At 42.4% G+C, this 18933-nt stretch overlaps 1 protein-coding gene across 1 annotated transcript in view; it reads right to left on the reverse strand.

Annotated features, from left to right (window-relative positions):
* Nucleotides 1–2440: 2440 nt before the first annotated feature.
* The window catches only part of adhfe1 (alcohol dehydrogenase iron containing 1), a 37629-nt gene continuing 21136 nt past the window's right edge, over nucleotides 2441–18933 (reverse strand). The window contains 5 exon segments of the mRNA XM_048595701.1: nucleotides 2441–2867; nucleotides 6005–6162; nucleotides 7634–7730; nucleotides 14147–14225; nucleotides 16155–16253. Of these exon segments, the coding sequence (XP_048451658.1) occupies nucleotides 2784–2867; nucleotides 6005–6162; nucleotides 7634–7730; nucleotides 14147–14225; nucleotides 16155–16253 (517 nt within the window). The 3' untranslated portion in view covers nucleotides 2441–2783.

Below are 18933 nucleotides of genomic sequence, written 5' to 3' on the forward strand. Positions count from 1 at the left end.
CCATTGGATGTAATTGATTTGCATTTCCAGCAGGCCTTTGATAAGGTGCCACACAGGACGCTGCTAAATAAGATAAGAGCCCATAGTGTTAGGGGCAAGGTACTGGCAATGGATAGAGAATTGGCTGACTGGCAGAAGGCAGAGAATGGGAATAAAGGGATGGTAGCTGATGACTAGTGGAGTTGCGCCGGGGTCAGCATTGGGACCACAACTACTCATATATTTAATTACCTGGACAAAGGAACTGAGGGCATTGTTGCTAAGTTTGCAGATATCACAAAGATAGGTGGAGGGCTAGGGAGTGTTGTGGAAACGGGAGGTCTGCAGAAGGACTTGGACAGGCTAGGAGAGTGAGTAAAGAAGTGGCAGATAGAATACAATGTGGCAAAGAGTGCAGTTATGCACTCTGGTAGGAAGAATAGAGGGGTAGCCTATCTTCTAATTGGGAAAGGCTTCGGAAATCTGAAGCACAAAGGGGCTTAAGAGCCCGAGTTCATCATTCTCTTCAGGGTAATATGCAGGTTTAGTTGGCAATTAGGAATGCAATGTTAGCATTCATTTCAAGAGGGATAGAATGCAACAGCAGAGATATATGCCTCTGCTCAGACTGCAATTGGAATATTGTGAGCAGTTTTGGACACTGTATCTAAGGAAACGTTTAAGGGAGGGGAAAAGTTTATGGGAGATATGCGTGGAAAGTTCTTTATGCAGAGGGTGGTGGGTGCTTGGAATGCATTGCCAGCGGAGGTGGTAGAGGCGGGCACGATAGCGTCATTTAAGATGTATCTAGACAGATACATGAATGGGCAGGGAGCAGAGGGATACAGATCCTTGGAAAATAGGTGACAGGTTTAGATAGAGGATCTGGATCGACGCAGGCTTGGAGGGCTGAAGGGCCTGTTCCTGTGCTGTAATTTTCTTTGTTCTTTGTTTTGTTCTTTGAAACGTGCTGGCTTTGGAGTGGGTCCAGAGGAGGTTTACAAGAATGATCCCAGGGATGAAGGGCTTTTCAAATCAGGAGCTGCTGAGGACTCTGGGTCTGTGCTTGATGGAATTTAGAAGGATAATGGGGATCTGACTGAAACTTATAGAATACAGAGAGGCCTGGATAGAGCAGATGTGGAGAAGATGTTTCCACCAGTAGGAGAGACTAGGACCCAAGGGCACAGCCTCAGAGGGAAGAGATGATCCTGTAGAACTGAGATGAGGAGGAATTTCTTCAGCTAGAGAGTAGTGAATCTGTGGAACTCATTGCCACAGAGGGCTGTGGAGGCCAAGTCATTGAGTGTATTTAATACAGAGATAGATTTTCCATTTTCTCTGCAGAGCGGGATGCATCCCTGGTACCACTACAGTAAATCTTCTCTGCACCTTCTCCGTAGTCATGACATCCTTCACAAAATGTGATATTTAGCTTGGATACAAAACAATTTAAAATTTTCAACTCTAGCTGATCAGGAATTATGTCACAGTTACAAAATTGGCTTGAGGGTAGGAGACAGAGGGTGGTGGTAGAGTGTTGTTCATATAGGAGGCTTGTGACCAGTGGCATCCTGCAAGGATTGGTGTTGGATCCATTTATATAAATGATTTGGATGAGAATATAGAGGGCATGGTTAGGAAGTTTGCAGGTGACACCAAAACTGGTGGTATAGAAGACAGTGAAGAAGTTATCTAAGATTACAATGGGACCTTGATCAACTGGGCCATGGGCTGAGAAATGGCAGATGGAGTTTAATTCAGATAAATGCAAGGTGTTGCATTTTGATAAGACAAACCAGGGCAAGACTTACACGCTTTATGGTAGGATCCTGGGGAATGTTGTTGAACTACGGTATATAGTTTCAGGTATGTAGTTCCTTGCAAGTGGCATCACAGATAGACAGGGTGGGGAAGAAGGCATTTGGTATCCTTGCCTTCAACAGTCAGAGCACTGAGTACAGGAGTTGGGGTGTCATGTTACGCCTGTACAGGACATCAGTAAGGCCACATTTGGAGTACTGCGTACAATTCTGGTTACCCTGCTATAGGAAGGATGTTATTAAACTGGAAAGGGTGCAAAAAAAAATTTACAAGCATGTTACCAAGACTGGAGGGTTTGAGTTATAAGGAGAGGCTGGTACTTTTTTCCCTGACGTAGGAGGCTGAGGGGCGACCTCATACAGGCTTATAAAATCATGAGGGGCATAGATAAGGTGACTAGCTAAGACCTTTTCCCCAGGCTAGGGGCATCGAAAAGTTGATGGCATAGGTTTAAGGTGAGAGAGGAAAGATTTAAAGGAGACCTAAAGAGAAACATTTTCACACTCAGGGTAATGCGTATATGGAATGAGCTGCCAGAGGAAGTCGTAGACATTTAAAAGACATTTGGGCATGTAGATGGATAGGAAAAGTTTAGAAGGATATGGGCCAAATGCAGGCAAATGGGACTCGTTCAGTTTAGGAAAACTGGTCGGCATGGACAAGCTGGGCCGAAGTGCCTGCTTCCGTGCTGCATGACTCTATCATTCCTGATTTTTCTTTCTATTGGCCATGCAATGGTACTAGGCAACCAATACGTGCCAGTGAATTAATAATGAAATTAATCACTTGGAAAACTGTGTTCCACAATTATAATGTAATGACTGATTACTGTCGTTAACTTGAAATATTTTCAGCAACATATTTAAAACTTATATTGACAAGTTGGTTGACAAAAGTAATGGATTGCTTACATTCCTTTGTATTCAGTGAGGTTCCCTTATCTTAATGTAGTTTTGAGCTCTTTATTCTATAGAACAAGATTAATATAGCTTCATAGAAGACTCGAATAAAGCTGTCAGGTCTTCCTCTGTCTGAGGCCTTGGTGACAGTTTTGTTACTCTCTCCTAAACGAGAACAGCAGAAAAACTATTTATTGTCTCCAAATTGTTTAAGGTGGTTCTTTTTCAGTATACATGCACTTACCTACCCCTGGAATAAGCTGCCAATGGGTCTGGTTCCTGGAAGAGAAACATTGTAAACCTGGATTTCAGGAGTTAGTGATGAGGAGAGATTATACAAATTACTGAAAGAACCGTGGATACTGCAAATCAGGAACAAAAGCAGAAGTTGCTGGAAAAGCTCAGCAGATCTGGCAGCATCTGTGAAATAAAACTAGAGTTAATATCTCAGGTCTGGTGATCCTTCCTCAGAATTCACTGCTACATCTGTTCCAGGCATGCCTGACTTGAAGAAGTTCTACTCCTCTCTCCGACAGTTCTGAGGAAGGGTCACCGGATCCGAAACATTTACTCCGATTTTTCTTCACAGATGCTGCCAGACCTGCTGACCTTTTCCAGCAACTTCTGTTTTTGTTCCTATTATACAAATTAGTCCTGTTTTCTCCAGAATTTAGAAGCTTAAGGAGTGACCTGATCAAAGTTTTCAAGGTATTAACAGGAAAAAAAAGGGTAGATACAGATAAACTATTTCCACTGGATGGGGATTCTGGAATTATAGGGCTTAGTCTGAGAATTAGGGCCAGACCATTCAGGAGAGATGTTAGCAAGCACTCCAGGTTTGGAGTGTACAGGTTTGGAACTCCCTTCCATAAATGGCAATGGATGCTGGATCAGTTGTTAATTTTAAATCTCTGACAGATTCATTTTGGTAAGCAAAGATACTAAGGGATATGGGCCAAAGGCAGGTAAATGGAGGTCGGCTGCAGATCAGCCATGAACTCACTCAATGGTGGAACAGGCTCAAGGGGCTGAATAGACCACTCCATTTCCTATGTTTTGATGTCAGGATCATGGAGATTCCTTCCACTTCTAAAGACGTAGCTCAAAATGGTATTGAACCTAAGGAATTCAAGCAAACATCCAGGTGCCTGATTGGCTAGCAGAGATCTGGAAGTTGGCTACTTCCGCATCAGGCATATACCTTCACGGTCGATACAGTGTGGAGCTGAAGTATGCTGAGTCTTCCTGATTACCTTGACACTTTCAAAGTATCCAGCTTTAACCTCTTTAATGATCAATTCTAACACTTTTTCCAGGATGGCCATCAATCTAATTGACCTATATCCTGACTGTTTTCTGGTTCTTTTCCTTCTTGAATAGAGGGGTTATACTGACAACTGATGGAACCTTTCTAGAATCTTGTGAATTTTGGAAAATTAACACTAACTCTGACCATACTACCTCATTAGCTACCTCGTTTAGACTCAAGGATGAAGTTCTTCAGGAGTTGGAGCCGTGTCAGTTCACAGTCCATTGATTTGCTCCACATTTCCATTGACTGGCTCTACATTTCCAACTACTTCCCTCATGATTGTAATTTCATTAAGTTCCTCTTTCCCAACTCCTGATTTACAGACATTACTGCAATGTATTTTTCTATCCTCTATCGTGAAGAGAGAAGCAAGATATTTCTTCATTTCATAAACCTTTTCCTTATTATCAACTATGAACTCCCATTCTCACTCTCCAGGGGAACAGTCCTACTCTCTCTTGTTTACTCTCTCTTGTCCTCAAATATGTGTGGAAACTGTTGCTATCTACTTTTAGCAGCCTTCTTCTTATACTCTCAGTGCTTTCTCCTGATCAATCCTTTGGTCACTCTGCCTTCCTTCATGTTCTGTCCAATTATCTAACCAGCCACTCATTCTTATGCAAGTATATGCTTTTTCCTTCAGTTTGAAGCTTTCTTTAAATTATTTATTTAACCAGAGATGTGGGTCCTCCCTTTGGAGGTTTTCCTTATCACAGGAATGTACGTATTGTGAGTGTTCTGAAATCTCCCCTCAAATATCTGCCACTGCTTCACTGTTAATCTATCCTCTATCCTAGCATACCAGTTCACTTCAGCCAGCTCAGCTTTCATACCCATATAGTTACCCTTTTTTAAGTTTAAAATTAGTCTTTTTGACAGCCAACTGCTCTCATGAAGGCTAGCTATACAATTTAGCTTAATGCATTTCAATGACCTTCTACATTAACCTTGAGAACAGCCTAGAGGATGGTTAAAGTGGCACAATCTCCCCCAAAAAGTGCCAAGAAAGACAATAGGAATTGCCAGCTCTGTGGGCGACAGGAGGTGATGGCCTCATGGTATTATCGCTGGACTGTTAATCGAGAGACCCAGGAATGTTCTTGGGGCCTGGGTTTGAATCCTGCCATGAATTCAATAAAAAAACACCTGGGATTAGGAGTATAATGATGACCATGAATCGATTGTCCGGGAAAACCCATATGGTTTGCTAATGTCCTTTGGGGAAGGATTTCCTTACCTGGTCTGGCCTAAATGTGACTCCTGACCCACAACAATGTGGTTGACTCTTAACTGCCCTCTGGGCAATTAGGGATGGGCAATAAATGCTGCCTAGCCAGCGACACCCTCATTCAATGAATTTTAAAAAAAACTGCTGATTCCACATCGATTCTTCAGATACGAGGGGAACCACAGAAGAGTATTAAATAATTTAGCTTGGACATACTCAAATAATGAGTCTTGAATGCTATAGCACAGGAAGTATGACTGCAAAACTTATGTCTTCCCTTAAGATTACTCTGAAGTTTGGTTTACCATAGTAACAAACCATTTCCCAAGTTATTTACTATTTTTCTCATATTGCATTTTATTTTGTCCCTCTATTGGATCATCATAGAATCCCTACAATGTGGAAGCAGGCCATTCAGCCCACTGGGTCCACACTGACCAACTCCAACACTGTAACCCTGCGTTTTCCATGGCTAATCCACCTAGTCTGCACATCCCTGGATGCTATGGGCAATTTAGCATGGCCAATCCACCCTAACCTGCACATCTTTGGACTTTGGGAGGAAACCGGAGCACCCGGAGGAAACCCACGCAGACATGGGGAGAATGTGCAAACTCCACACAGATAGTCACTCGAGGGTGGAATCAAAACTGGGTCCCTGGCATGGGACAGCAGTGCTAACCACTGAGCCACTGTGCCTGAATTTGTAAAAGTCAAAACTAATCTCTCCTTCTTGAAGCAGTGCTGTAGACTACTACACACCTGAGGCAGAGTTCCTTTGACTAGATCTGGAATGTCTTCTCTGCTGTAACCAACTGCAGTTAGGCCATCTTCAACCTTCAACTCAAAGAGGAATTTGCGAAGAGCATCAGCCAGAACTAATCCTGCATCTTCACGTTTCACAGTCTGCACATCAGTCCCTGAAGGAGACAAAGAGCTCAGTTTGTGGTATCAGCTAGGAATGAGGTCACACTGTATGCTCAGTAAATTACAACTTCATTTTACTTTCCTCTGCATCTGATTCCAGGAAATGCACCACACATCAAATCATGCGCATACAAGCAAACTGAATGCAATGACTAGTTACTCCAACAAAGCTCGTCTTATTTCTAAGCCACGTGTTGATTAGTGCCTTACAAAGAAATTCTTTGTGAAAATCAGAGAAACTGAATTTCTCGCCTGCCAAGAACTGTTTTGCAATTACAATATATTTTAGGCCCAAAGCTCTTTGATATTTGCTGTGGATCAAATTTATTAATTGCAGTCTGCTAATTGAGACTGGAGTCCCAGGTAGACAGGATAATGAAGAAAGCATTTGGTATGCTTGCCTTCATTGGTCAGTGCATTGAGTACAGGAGTGGGAGGTCATGTTGTGGCTATACAGTACATTGTTTAGGCCAATATTGGAATACTGCATGCAATTCTGGTCTCCCTACTATAGGAAGGATGTCGTGAAACTTAAAAGGGTTCTGAAAAGATTTACAAGAATGTTGCCAGGTTTGGAGGGTTTGAGCTATACGGAGAGGCTGAATAGACTGGAGCTTTTCTCCTTTTAGTGTCAGATGCTGAGAGGTGGCCTTATAAAGGCTTATAAAATCATGAGGGGCATGGAAAGGGTAAATAGACAAGGCCTTTTCCCCAGGGTGGGGGGTGTCGAAAACTAGAGGGCATAGGTTTAGGGTGAGAGGGGAAAGATTTAAAAGGGACCTGAGGGGCAACTTTTCAAACAGAGGGTGGTCGTGTGTGGAACGAGCTGCCAGAGGAAGTGGTGGAGGCTGGCACAGTTACAGCATTTAAAAGGCATCTTGATGGCCATATGAGTAGGAAGGGTTTAGGGGGACACGGGCCAAATGCTGGCAAATGGAACTAGATTAATTTAGGATATCTGGTCGGCATGGACGAGTTGGACCAAAGAGTCTGTTTCCATGCTATATATCTCTATGACTCTACAATTAACCAGAAGATAAATAACTAATTATAACTTAATATTAATTTTAGTAATATTCACTATAGTTTCTTTATTAACTGTAAATTTATTGATCCACACATACTGGAAAGATAATCTGTAAACAATGTTCTACATATGGGATTTATATCTAATTGATAAGCTGATCTGAAAAATCTGTGCAGATTAAATACATTGTATTTTATTCAATTAGTCATTGAGATTGGTTAATAAGCAAACATAATTACAAAACAGACAAATGGTGTCTCACTTAATGACAGTTGAGGTTAGTTGTCAACCTTATCAATTTGATTTCCATAAAAATATTTTTGTAAGAGCATTACCAAAAATGAAATGAAATAGAGGTTCTACAGATTTACAAATTCACTTCCAAATGCTCAGTTCTAATACTGTTGAAGTGGTCAGTTAGAATTGTACTTTCCCACCTAGTATCTCAGCTGCTTCCAAGTGCCGGTCAGGACACACAGAGCCTGTGAAAGTGAAGACTGCAGGTGAAGTCAAAACCACCGAGAGGCCATGGGGCTGCAAAGACAAGACAAAGTTTATGTTGTTGGAGCAGTAATTGCCAAAAAAATTCTTGGCAAGAAAGAAAATGGTTAAAATCAACTTCCTTCCAAATCCTCATATCAATGACTTCACCAAGATCTTCTCTAGCTGTGATTTTGTAAAACTAAATGCTTGTACATCTCTGTCTCCACTCTCAAACCCAATCCCAATGGTCATGTTTTCTGGTTACCTACCACTGGCTGAGGTAGGTTGCTGCCATCAAGCCTTCTTTCTATTCTTTCAAAATAACATCTAGACACGTTACAGTGCCTGTAATAAAAACAAAATTCACGCTGCCAAAGAGAAACTTACAGAACTGCAACAGAAACTTATCCTATTTTAATCAAAATATCATTACTGGGGTGCTACAGCACCCCCAGTTAATCCTCCTTTCTACTCTTAGTGCAAGGGCACGTCTACCAGCAGTTGAGGATAGACCGCAACAGAATCTGAACAAGAAGAATCTTACATAACAAGGTCTAGTTTATTACATCTTTCTCCATCCAAAGACAATGTGACATCATAAAGTGGGGCAGGAATAACAGAATCCAACACTAACTGTCAAAATGATTACATTACGCAACATAGATCCTAAACAATTTAGAGTTTCTTCCACATGTCCCTTCTTCAATCCACAGGAGACTAATGTCCTCTGTCAAAGCTGCTATTTGTTCACTACAGCTACTGATCATCAATTCCCTTCCCCTCTTGCTTGCTGACACATCCGCTGTTTATTTACATCAGGCATTATTCCTATCCTTTTAAATCCTTAATGCTCCCACCCTTTATAAAGTCCTATCTTAACATTGCACACTACTATTCAATTTCTATTGAAGGTTCTTACAATTACTTTTGCCATCGAAGTACTACCTATCTAATTTCCAAACAGCACAAACCATCCTGCCCAATTTTGGTCCCCTTACTTGAGGAGGGATGTAGATGTATTGGAAGCAGTTCAGAGGTTGATTCCAGAGATGAAGGGCTTGTCTTACAAGGAGATCTACTTGAGGTGTAAAAGATGCTAAAGGGGATTGAGGAAGTTGATGTAGAGAGGATAAAAATACAAAGTTGCTGGAAAAGCTCAGCAGGTCTGGCAGCATCTGTGAAGGGAAAAACAGAGTTAATGTTTTGGGTCCGGTGACCCTTCCTCAGAACTGATGGTGGCTGGGAAGATGTCAGTTTATATGGTGAAACTAGGGAGGTGGGTGGGGTAGGGAGTAAATGATAGGATAGGGCCCAAAGAGAGAGAAAGACAGTTGGACAGACAAAGGAGTTGCTAACGATCAGGCTGGGAGGGTGAATAGTTGTTAATGGGGACTGTTAGTGACTAACAACGGGGGTCTGTAATGTCAGGCTATGTGGTAACAAGGCCTGGTGTGTGGGGTTGGGGGCTGGGACATGGGAGACTTTAGGCCCTAAAATTATTGAACTCAATATTGAGTCCGGAGGGCTGCAGGGTCCCCAGGTGGATGTAGAGAGGATGTTTTCACATGTGGGGCAATCTTGAACAAAAGGTCATAGTTTTAGGATAAGGGGTAGCAGTTTTAAAACAGAGAGGAGGAGAAATTACTTCTCAAAGGTTCATGAATCTGCAGAATTCACTACCCCAGCGTGTGATAGAAGCTGGGACATTGAGTAAATTTAAAATAAATTTAGACAGATTTTTCATTAGTAATGGGCTATGGAGAGCGAACAGCAAAGTAAAGTTGAGGCTGAGATGAGATCAGCCATGATCATATCAAATGGTGGAGCGTGTCTATGTGTGTTTCTTCTGGGTGCTCTGGTTTCCTCCCATAGTCTAAAGAACATAGAACATTACAGCGCAGTACAGGCCCTTCGGCCCTCGATGTTGCGCCGACCTGTGAAACCAATCTGAAGCCCATCTAACCTAAACTATTCCATTATCATCCATATGTTTATCCAATGACCATTTAAATGCCCTTAAAGTTGGCGAGTCTACTATTTTTGCAGGCAGGGCATTCCATGCCCTTACTACTCTCTGAGTAAAGAACCTACCTCTGACATCTGTCCTATATCTATCACCCCTCAATTTAAAGCTATGTCCCCTCGTGCTAGCCATCACCATCCGAGGAAAAAGGCTCCCACTGTCCACCCTATCTAATCCTCTGATCATCTTGTATGTCTCTATCAAGTCACCTCTTAACCTTCTTCTCTCTAACGAAAACAGCCTCAAGACCCTCAGCCTTTCCTCATAAGACCTTCCCTCCATACCAGGCAACATCCTGGTAAATCTCCTCTGCACCCTTTCCAATGCTTCCACATCCTTCCTATAATGCGGTGACCAGAACTGTACGCAATACTCCAAGTGCGGCCGCACCAGAGTTTTATACAGCTGCAACATGACCTCATGGCTCCGAAACTCAATCCCTCTACCAATAAAACCTAACATACTGTACGCCTTCTTAACAACGCTATCAACCTGGGTGGCAACTTTCAGTGATCTATGCACATGGACACCGAGATCTTTCTGCTCATCCACACTACCAAGAATCTTACCATTAGCCCAGTACTCTGTATTCCTGTTACTCCTTCCAAAGTGAATCACCTCACACTTTTCCGCATTAAACTCCATTTGCCACCTCTCAGCCCAGCTCTGCAGCTTATCTATGTCCCTCTGTAACCTGCAACATCCTTCCGCACTATCCACAACTCCACCAACTTTGGTGTCATCCGCAAAAGATGTGAAGGTTAGGTGGACTGGCCATGCTAAATTGCCCGTAGTGTTCAGGCTAGTTGGATTAGCCGTGGGAAATGCAGGGTTACAGGGAAAGGGAGAGGCATGGGTCTGGGTGGGATGGTCTTCAGAAGATCAGTGTGGACCCAATGGGCTGAATGGCGTCCTTCCACACCTAGGGATTCTATGAGTTGCTCACTCGAATATAGTCTACTGCAGTTAGCCCTTGGCTTTCAGTTTGACCTTAAACTGAATTTTCTACCTCATTTCCAGTTCATTTACAATATTTCTTACTTCCATCTCAGGGATCCGCCAGATTTCAACCCAACTTCACCCCAGTTCTGGGGTCATTCAGTTGTGCTCTCGCAGAGTGAGTCATAGAGTAATACAGCATAGCCCTTCGGCTCAAACTGGTCCATGGTGCCCACTCAGCTAGTTCCGATTGTCCGCATTTGGTCTGTATTCCTCGAAACCCTTCTCATCATTGTACCAATCCAAACGTTTTTTTAAATGTTGCTATTGTACCTGCCTCAACCACTTTCTCTGGCAGCCCATTCCACATACAAACCACTCTCTGCATGAAGAAGTTGCCCCTCAGGTCCTTCTTAAATCTTTGCCCTCTCATTTTAAACCTATGCCTTCTAGTTTTCAATTCCTCATCCCTGGGAAAAAGACTATATGCAGTCATCCTATCTATGCCCTCATGATTTTATACACCTCAATAAGGTCACCTGTCATTCTCCTACATTCCAAGGAATAAAGTCCTATCCAGGCCAACCTCTCCCTACAACTCAAGCCTACTAGTCCTGGCAACATCCTTGTAAATCTTCTTCACATAATTTCCAGTTTAACTATGTCTTTCCTATAACAGGATGACCAAAACTGTACACAGTATTCCAAGTACAGCCTCACCAATGACCTATACAACTGTAACATAACGTCCCAACTCCTATATTCAATGCCTCGACCGATGAAGGCCAGCATGCTAAATGCCTTCTTCACCAACCTGCCCACCTGTGACACCACTTTCAAAGAACTATGTACTTGTACTCCTAGGTCCCGCTGTTCCACAACACTCCTCAGGACCTTACCACTTACTGTATAAGTCCTACCTTGGTTTGACTTTCCAAAGTGCAACACCTCACACTTAGAGATAGTACTGCTTGGCCTGCTGTGTTCATCTAGCTCTACACCTTGTTACCTCACACTTATCTGTTTTGAATTGCATTTGCCAATCCTCAGCCCACTTGCTCATCAGTAAAAGATCCCTCTGTAATATTTGAAAACCTTCCTCGCTATCAACGATACCTTCTAATTTTGTATCATCTGCAAACTTACTAATCATGCCTTGTACATTCATATCCAGATCATTTATGCAAATAATGAATAACAAAGGTCCCAGCACTGACCCCTGTGGCACACCACTAGTCACAGGCCTCCAGTCCGAGAAACAACCTTCAACCATTAACCTATGCTTTCTCTGAGCCAATTTTGAATCCAATTAGCTAGCTCTCCCTGGATCCTATGCGACCTAACTTTCATGACTAGCCTGCCTTGCAGGACCTTGTCAAAGGCCTTACTAAAGTCCATATAGACAACATGCCTTACCCTCATCTATCCTCTTGGTTACCTCTTTGAAAAACTCTAAAAGGTTTGTCAGACATGACTTGCCACACACAAATCCATGCTGACTATCCCTAATCGGACCTTGACTATCCAAATATTGGTTGATTCTATCCCTTGGTATCCTCTCCAATAACTTGCTTAGCACTGATGTCAGGCTCACTGGCCCTTCACTGGGTCAATACCAGCAGTAGACATCCACGGGCAAAACGGCTGCTGATTTACATTAGAATGGAGGTAAAAAGTGCAACCTTCCTACTACATTAAATATAATCACATTCCCCACCACCACACCCTCTGTTGGGGACAGATTCTACCTCTCTGACTGTGAGGACTGCTCAAAGTAATCATCGGTTTTTGAACAGATAACAGAGGTTTAACATGTCAACATTCTTTGATAATAAAGAAGTGATCACCCTGCAATACTCATTATAACAAAATTCTTTATTGAAATTGGAGCTACTTTATATTACCAGGTGAGTCACTTGAGATACATGTAACTTTGACATGATCTACAATCTATCAGATTACAGAACTAGAAGAGCAACCTGTTGCATTTAAAGGATAAACTAGGTCTCTGACAAAGAGTCATAAGTTTGAGTTGGATTTCTTGCTGTCAAATGTACTGAGATAGAGTGAAAAGTGTTGTTTTGCGTGCTCCACGGCAGATTATACCACATAAATTGCATCAGGGTGGCAGAACAGAGTGCAGAATACAGTGTTACAGCCATAGAATCACAGAGTCATACAGCATGGAAACAGAATCTTTGGTCCAACCAGTCTGTGTCAACCATAATCCCAAACTAAACTAGTCCCATCTGCCTGCTCCTGATCCATATCCCTCCAAACATTTCTTACTCATGGACTTATCTTTTAAACATTGTATCTATACCCGCATCGACCACTTCCTCGAAGTTCATTCTACATGCGAACCACCTTCTGTGTCAAAAAAAATTGCCCCCATGTCTTTTTCAAATTTTTCCCCTCTCACCTTAAAATATGCTCCCTAGTCTTGAAATCCCTCAGGAAAAGACTCCTGCCATTCACCCTATCTATACCCCTCATTATTTTATAAATCTCTATAAAGTCGCCTCTCAACCTCTTACACTCCAGTGGAAGAAGGTCCCAGCCTATCCAGTCTCTCCCCATAACTCAACCCCCTCCTTTCTTAGCGACATCCTGGTAAATCTTTTCTGAACACTCTTCAGCTTGATAATATCCTTCCTACACCAGGGTGACCAGAACTGGACACAGTATTCCAGAAGAGGTCTCACCAATGTCCTGTACAACCGCAACACACTTCCCAACTGCTAAACTCAAAGGTCTGAGCAATGAAGGCAAGTGTGCCAAACACCTTCTTAACCACCCTGTCTATATGTGATGCAAACTTCAAAGAATTATGTACCTGATCCCCTATATCTCTCTGGTCTATAACACTACCCAAGGTCCTACTTTTAATTGTTTTAAGTCCTGCCTTGTTCATTTTACCAAAATGCAATAACTTGCGTTTATCCAAATTAGACTCCATCTGCCACTCCTCAATCCATTGACCCAAATGATCAAGATCTCTTTGCAATCTTAGATAACGTTCTTCACTGTCCACTGTACCCCAATTTTGGTGTCATCCGCAAACTTACTAACCATGTTTTCTATTGTATTTAAGTGTTTTAATCTCAGCAACATGTCATTGCTCATCACCGTTAAGTGAGAAACTTTCAACAAGTTACCCGTGATTCAGATGAATAATAACGTCACAGGTTAAATATATACAAGAACACAACAATCTTTTACATTTTAAAGGCATGAAGAGGTATGGGGAAAATCAGGAAAATGGCACTGAGATAGAGGATCAGGCTCGAAGGGCTGAATGGCCTACTCTTGCTCCTAGTTTCTCATGTGACACATTACAAGTTTAGCAAAAAGCCCATATTCCTTATCCCCCCAAACCAATTGTAGCCCTCTCACATTAGCTGACTCCAAAAATAAGTCACTGCTTTGTAATACATATTTATTACATTCCCTGCATGACTTATGTCTGAGTCTGCTCTGTGCATAATTCAAAGAAAATACATACCACCAAAGGGTGATCCACATTGTAGTCCTTGGCTCTAAAGTTTTTCACCATTCCTGCTATCGGATAGGACATTCCATGACTGAGAAAATTACACAAAACGTACAGTTTGAGTTACTGTATTTTCTCTTGTGTAACTCAAGAAGTCCGAAAAATTCAGCATAATTTTAAAAGTCTCATGTTAAAATTAACAGAATCCATAATTATAGATTAAAATTAGTGAGACTTAAAATTTCCTGAATTACTTCAGAGGCAGTTTGGATTTTTAAGGGCATATGCTGTTTGTCAAATTTATGGTTTTCAAAAAGTGATTGACTGGGTAGACAAAGGGGTTCAGTAGATAGTGTGTTGGGATTTTACAAAGCTGTTGGATAATAAGCAGATGGAATTCAATGTCCCTTCCTGTAGGAATGAGCCATGTCCTTGGGTTGGCGAGGTATGGGGTAGAGATCCTGCCAACCTCCTGCTTCTCTTTGATTCAATTTGGAATGTTTGCCCTCCCTATCCGGATGGCAATGTCTGTTGCTGTTGGCATTCAACCAGCAGAGCACTGGCTATTTGTGTGATCACATCCCAGTATCCTTCCCCATCCCTCTCTTCCCAGCATTCCCTTCCTTGCGATGCCTATAACGCAAGTGAATTGTTAAAAGTTCTCTTAATAATGGACACCAGCATTCTCACAACAACCAATCTGAGGCGAACTGGTCTTTAATGCCTCACTTTCCCTCTCTCTCTCTCCTTTCTTGAAAAGTGGTGTTACATTTTCCAACTTTGAAACTGATTATCAAAGCTCAGCCAGAGAAAATCCCAGACACTGCACCAACTAAGGTGACAGCAAACTCTTTTAGACTCCTAGGTTTTAGTCTGATAGGTCCTGGGGGATAGCCAGATCTTCAAGTTTCCTTGAAGTGACCTTAATTTTCTCATTCTATTTAAACCCTAGTTTAACCTCTATTTTTGATATGTAATGATTTTTCTTCGGTGAAGGCAGTTACAAGACATTTGTTCCAATACCTCTGACATTTTCTCATAAATTTCTCCTGTCTTTGCTTCTAAGAGAGTAATGTTTACTTTAGTTACTCTCTTACTTTTTATAGGATAATAAAACACATACTCAAACCTTAAAGAAGGGTCCTCTGCAGGTAGCAATATTACATTCATTTTAAAGTTTAGGAGATCCCTTTATAGTGCATTTTGATTGATCACAGCCAACAATGATTACAGGCAGGTTTGTGTTGAGTAGGTACTCTGCAGTAATGTTACCTTTTGGCACAGATGCTGCTAAATCTGCAGACTTCAAAGGCTGAGTAATAAAGTGGGGGAGGCAATGGCCTAGTGGTATTATTGCTGGACTGTTAATCCAGAGACCCGGGTAACGTTCTGGGGACCCGGGTTTGAATCCTGCCACGGCAGATGATGGATTTTGAATTCAATAGAGTATCTGGAATTAAGAATCTAATGATAACCATGAATTGATTGTTGTAAAAACCCATCTAGTTCACTAATGCCCTTAAGGAGAAAGAAACTGCCATCCTTACCTGGTCTGACTTACATATGACTTCAGACCTTAGCAATGTGGTTGACTCTAGGCAATTAGGGATGGGCAATAAATGCTGCCTGGTCAGTGACACCCTCATCCCATGAATGAATAGATAATAAAATGTAGGGTAAAGTCACCATTGTTTTACCAGGCCATAGGGCTGTTCCCTCTTAGAGAGAGAAAAAAAACCGGATGGTGGTTTAACCTGAGGGTCACCATCCTTCAGATAAGGGGTGAGGTTGAGAAGGTGGGATCTTTGTAGTAGCTGATCTGTGAATCAACCCCATGCTGTTGCTGCCCCTTTGTATGACAAACCAGATGTCTAGCCAACTGAGCTAACCAACCCCTACTAACCAATACACAGCAAAGAAAGAAATAGGCAAATCAGTTCATAAAATATTCAGTTCTGCAAATGCGTGTTATCTATTGAAGATTGGCCTTCATATCACACACGTGTATTACATTGCTTACCAGAGGTGAACACCAGCATTTCCAAAGCCAATTCCTGCAAAAACACTTGCAAGGTGCATGTTGTATCTAGCCTTGAAGTCATCAGGGTGTCTGACAGCACTAGCAGTTTGAAGGAGAAATTAATATTTTACACGTGATACAGCATTCACAGGAACAATCTCTACAGCATTCAACATGGACGATAATACCAAGGGCAGTATTTAATGGGGCTTGTAAGAATAGGAAGGATGGTAGGCTCAGGGTGTTGCGGGGGGCGGGGGAAGGGGATGTGGTTATGTACACAGGAGCTGGCATCTTGGGTTTGCTACATCAGCTTGAGGCTGTGTGTGATAAACTGGGCGGCACGTCATTGGCAGAGCAGCCAACATGTTGCCGGATACTGGGAACCAATTTCCTGTTTACTTGTGTAGCTTGAAAACTCATTCATTGGGAAGCACACCAAATTCAGTCCACCTTCAGGATTAAGTCAGGAACCTTGTGCCTTCTGTTTCCTCATGGTTTAAAGATGGTGTGCACCAAACAAGGCTGTTCAATCTTTAGATGTGAGGTGAAGTTTTGTCTTTGTCTACCTCACCTGTACAGGAGATGTTACCAGGGATGGTGGCAGAAAGGACAAGAAGGAGGCAATAGAGTTTGGTAGTCAGGTCCTCAAATGGCACAGTGGTTGGGTTGGCAAAATGCATCCATGTCTTGAAGTAAAGGGTTAAGAGGTGGAGGTCCTAAGGGAGACTACGCCACCACACAAAGAAGGTCACCAGTCAGGGAAGGGAATCGGAGTTTGAAGCCAGGCAGATCCAGCTGCAGGTCAGTGTTAGTGTACATCTACATGGTTGCTAGGAAGCTGCTACCCCACAGGAGATCAGGTGGGAAACCTTCACATTACAGGAGATCAGGGAGGAGGCCACTGTGGGATGGGAGGGGTTCTGGGCATGGCCCATGGGAGGGTCATGCAATCCCATTGTTTAACCACAGATGTTGCAGGAATGAAGGCCATGCCAACAGAGGTGCAGACATCATTGCCTTCCGCCTCCACATGGTTCCCTTTGTGGATCTGTACTGCGTCTCATACACTACACCCAGTCTCTCTACAGCCTTGGCTGTTACCAGAGGAGTGCCTTGGTCACAAAAAAACACAGGCCACAAGGTCATCAGCTGAAGGGGAAGGGAGGTCGGTAGAAACCTAATGGAGGTCATCTTCATCACTGCAGAGCATAGGCATGTCAGCACATGATCATAATGTACACCAACTATCTCCGGATGTCCAAGAGGTAACGTTGCACATGGATATGGCTTTTTTCTCAGGAGGCAGTCACTCACCTGCAGCTCTGAGGGCTTGGAGGGAACCCATGTCAGTCAGCCTCTAAACTTCTTCACCAGCTGCTCATTTCAGAGCTCCATTTCAGGGAACACGGCTGGTATTTCCCAGGCTGCACTACACTGGTGCATGTGGAGATGACGTATGTGGTGGAGAACTGAGATCTCAGAGCAGCTCACCCAGGCACCAGGGTCATGCAGAAATGTAGTTGGACTATCAGAAAGAACTTCACCTTTAGTAGTTGTGACCATGAGTGATGCAGTGACCTCACCATCTTTCCTCACTGCAAACCCTGTGCATCCATCTCTCCCAGTCTCCATCAAGAACTACCTCACTGCACATATCCTCTACCTCCGGTACACCATGGCGAGTGGGGGAAGTATAATAATTTCTGAAGAAGGGTCCCGACCCGAAATGTCAGCTTTCCTACTCCTTTGATGCTGCCTGACCTGCTGTGTTCCTCTAGCTCCACAGTGTTACCAGTGTGCTTCAATGTTTCTTCCATGGCCAATACACCTTCTTGTGACTTGGAGATCAGCAGGTGAGGAGAAGGCAGTTACAGACAGCAATCTCCCAAAGTGTGATAGGATGTGGGACCTGCTCCTACTGCACACTCTTTAATCTGCAGTGGGTCTGCGTGTGTGCAGCTCCCAGAAGGAGTTGTGCTCATGGCCTGACTTTCTGTTAGGGACTGCACACCTCTTATTTAATTCTACCCCAAGTATAATTCTTCAGTGGGTTTGGAGTTCAGTCCTATAGCAAATACTCAGGGTATTATAAATATAAAATCTTATTTTTAACTTTAACCATGATATTTTTAACCACGTACAGTATAAAATAAACCAGAGAAGAAATGAAGAATATAATTTAGCTGTCATCATGCACCAATCAGTTAGAATATATAAACTAATAGATTATTAGAACATGGTTACATTTTAGACTGATTACTTTGGAAGAGTTCACTTCATTTTTCTTCCATTATGTTGGAGCTAAGTAACTTTAATAATAAGATTAATTGATCTCTCTGTAATAGATTTCTAAAGTTCTTTTTTTGAACAAAGTCTCACATTGCTGATGACTTTAACACCAAAAGGATGTACAAGCAGATTAAGGCCATTCGGCCCATTGCTCTGCCATTCAATAAGATTGTGGCTGTTCTGATCATCCTCAACTTCACTTCAGTGCCTACATTCCATAAACTTTCATTCCCTTATTAATTAAAAATCTGCTTTTCTTAGCCTCAAATACATTTATTGATAACAGCCTGTGTTAAAGAATTCCATAGATTCACTGCCCTCTGATTTCTGGATTTGCTATACTGCCCTCTGTTGGCTAGCTGTGTGATTGGCAGCAACCTGGGAATATATGTAAACCCGTACTCTGCCAAAACAACAATTCCCAATCCTGTTCTGCAAAATATTTTCTTCCTCAAAAATTTAAATTTACCATTAATTATTTATTAAT

The sequence above is a fragment of the Rhincodon typus genome, chromosome 4, assembly GCF_021869965.1.
Source record: "Rhincodon typus isolate 14 chromosome 4, sRhiTyp1.1, whole genome shotgun sequence".
Classification (NCBI taxonomy): Eukaryota; Metazoa; Chordata; class Chondrichthyes; order Orectolobiformes; family Rhincodontidae; genus Rhincodon; species Rhincodon typus.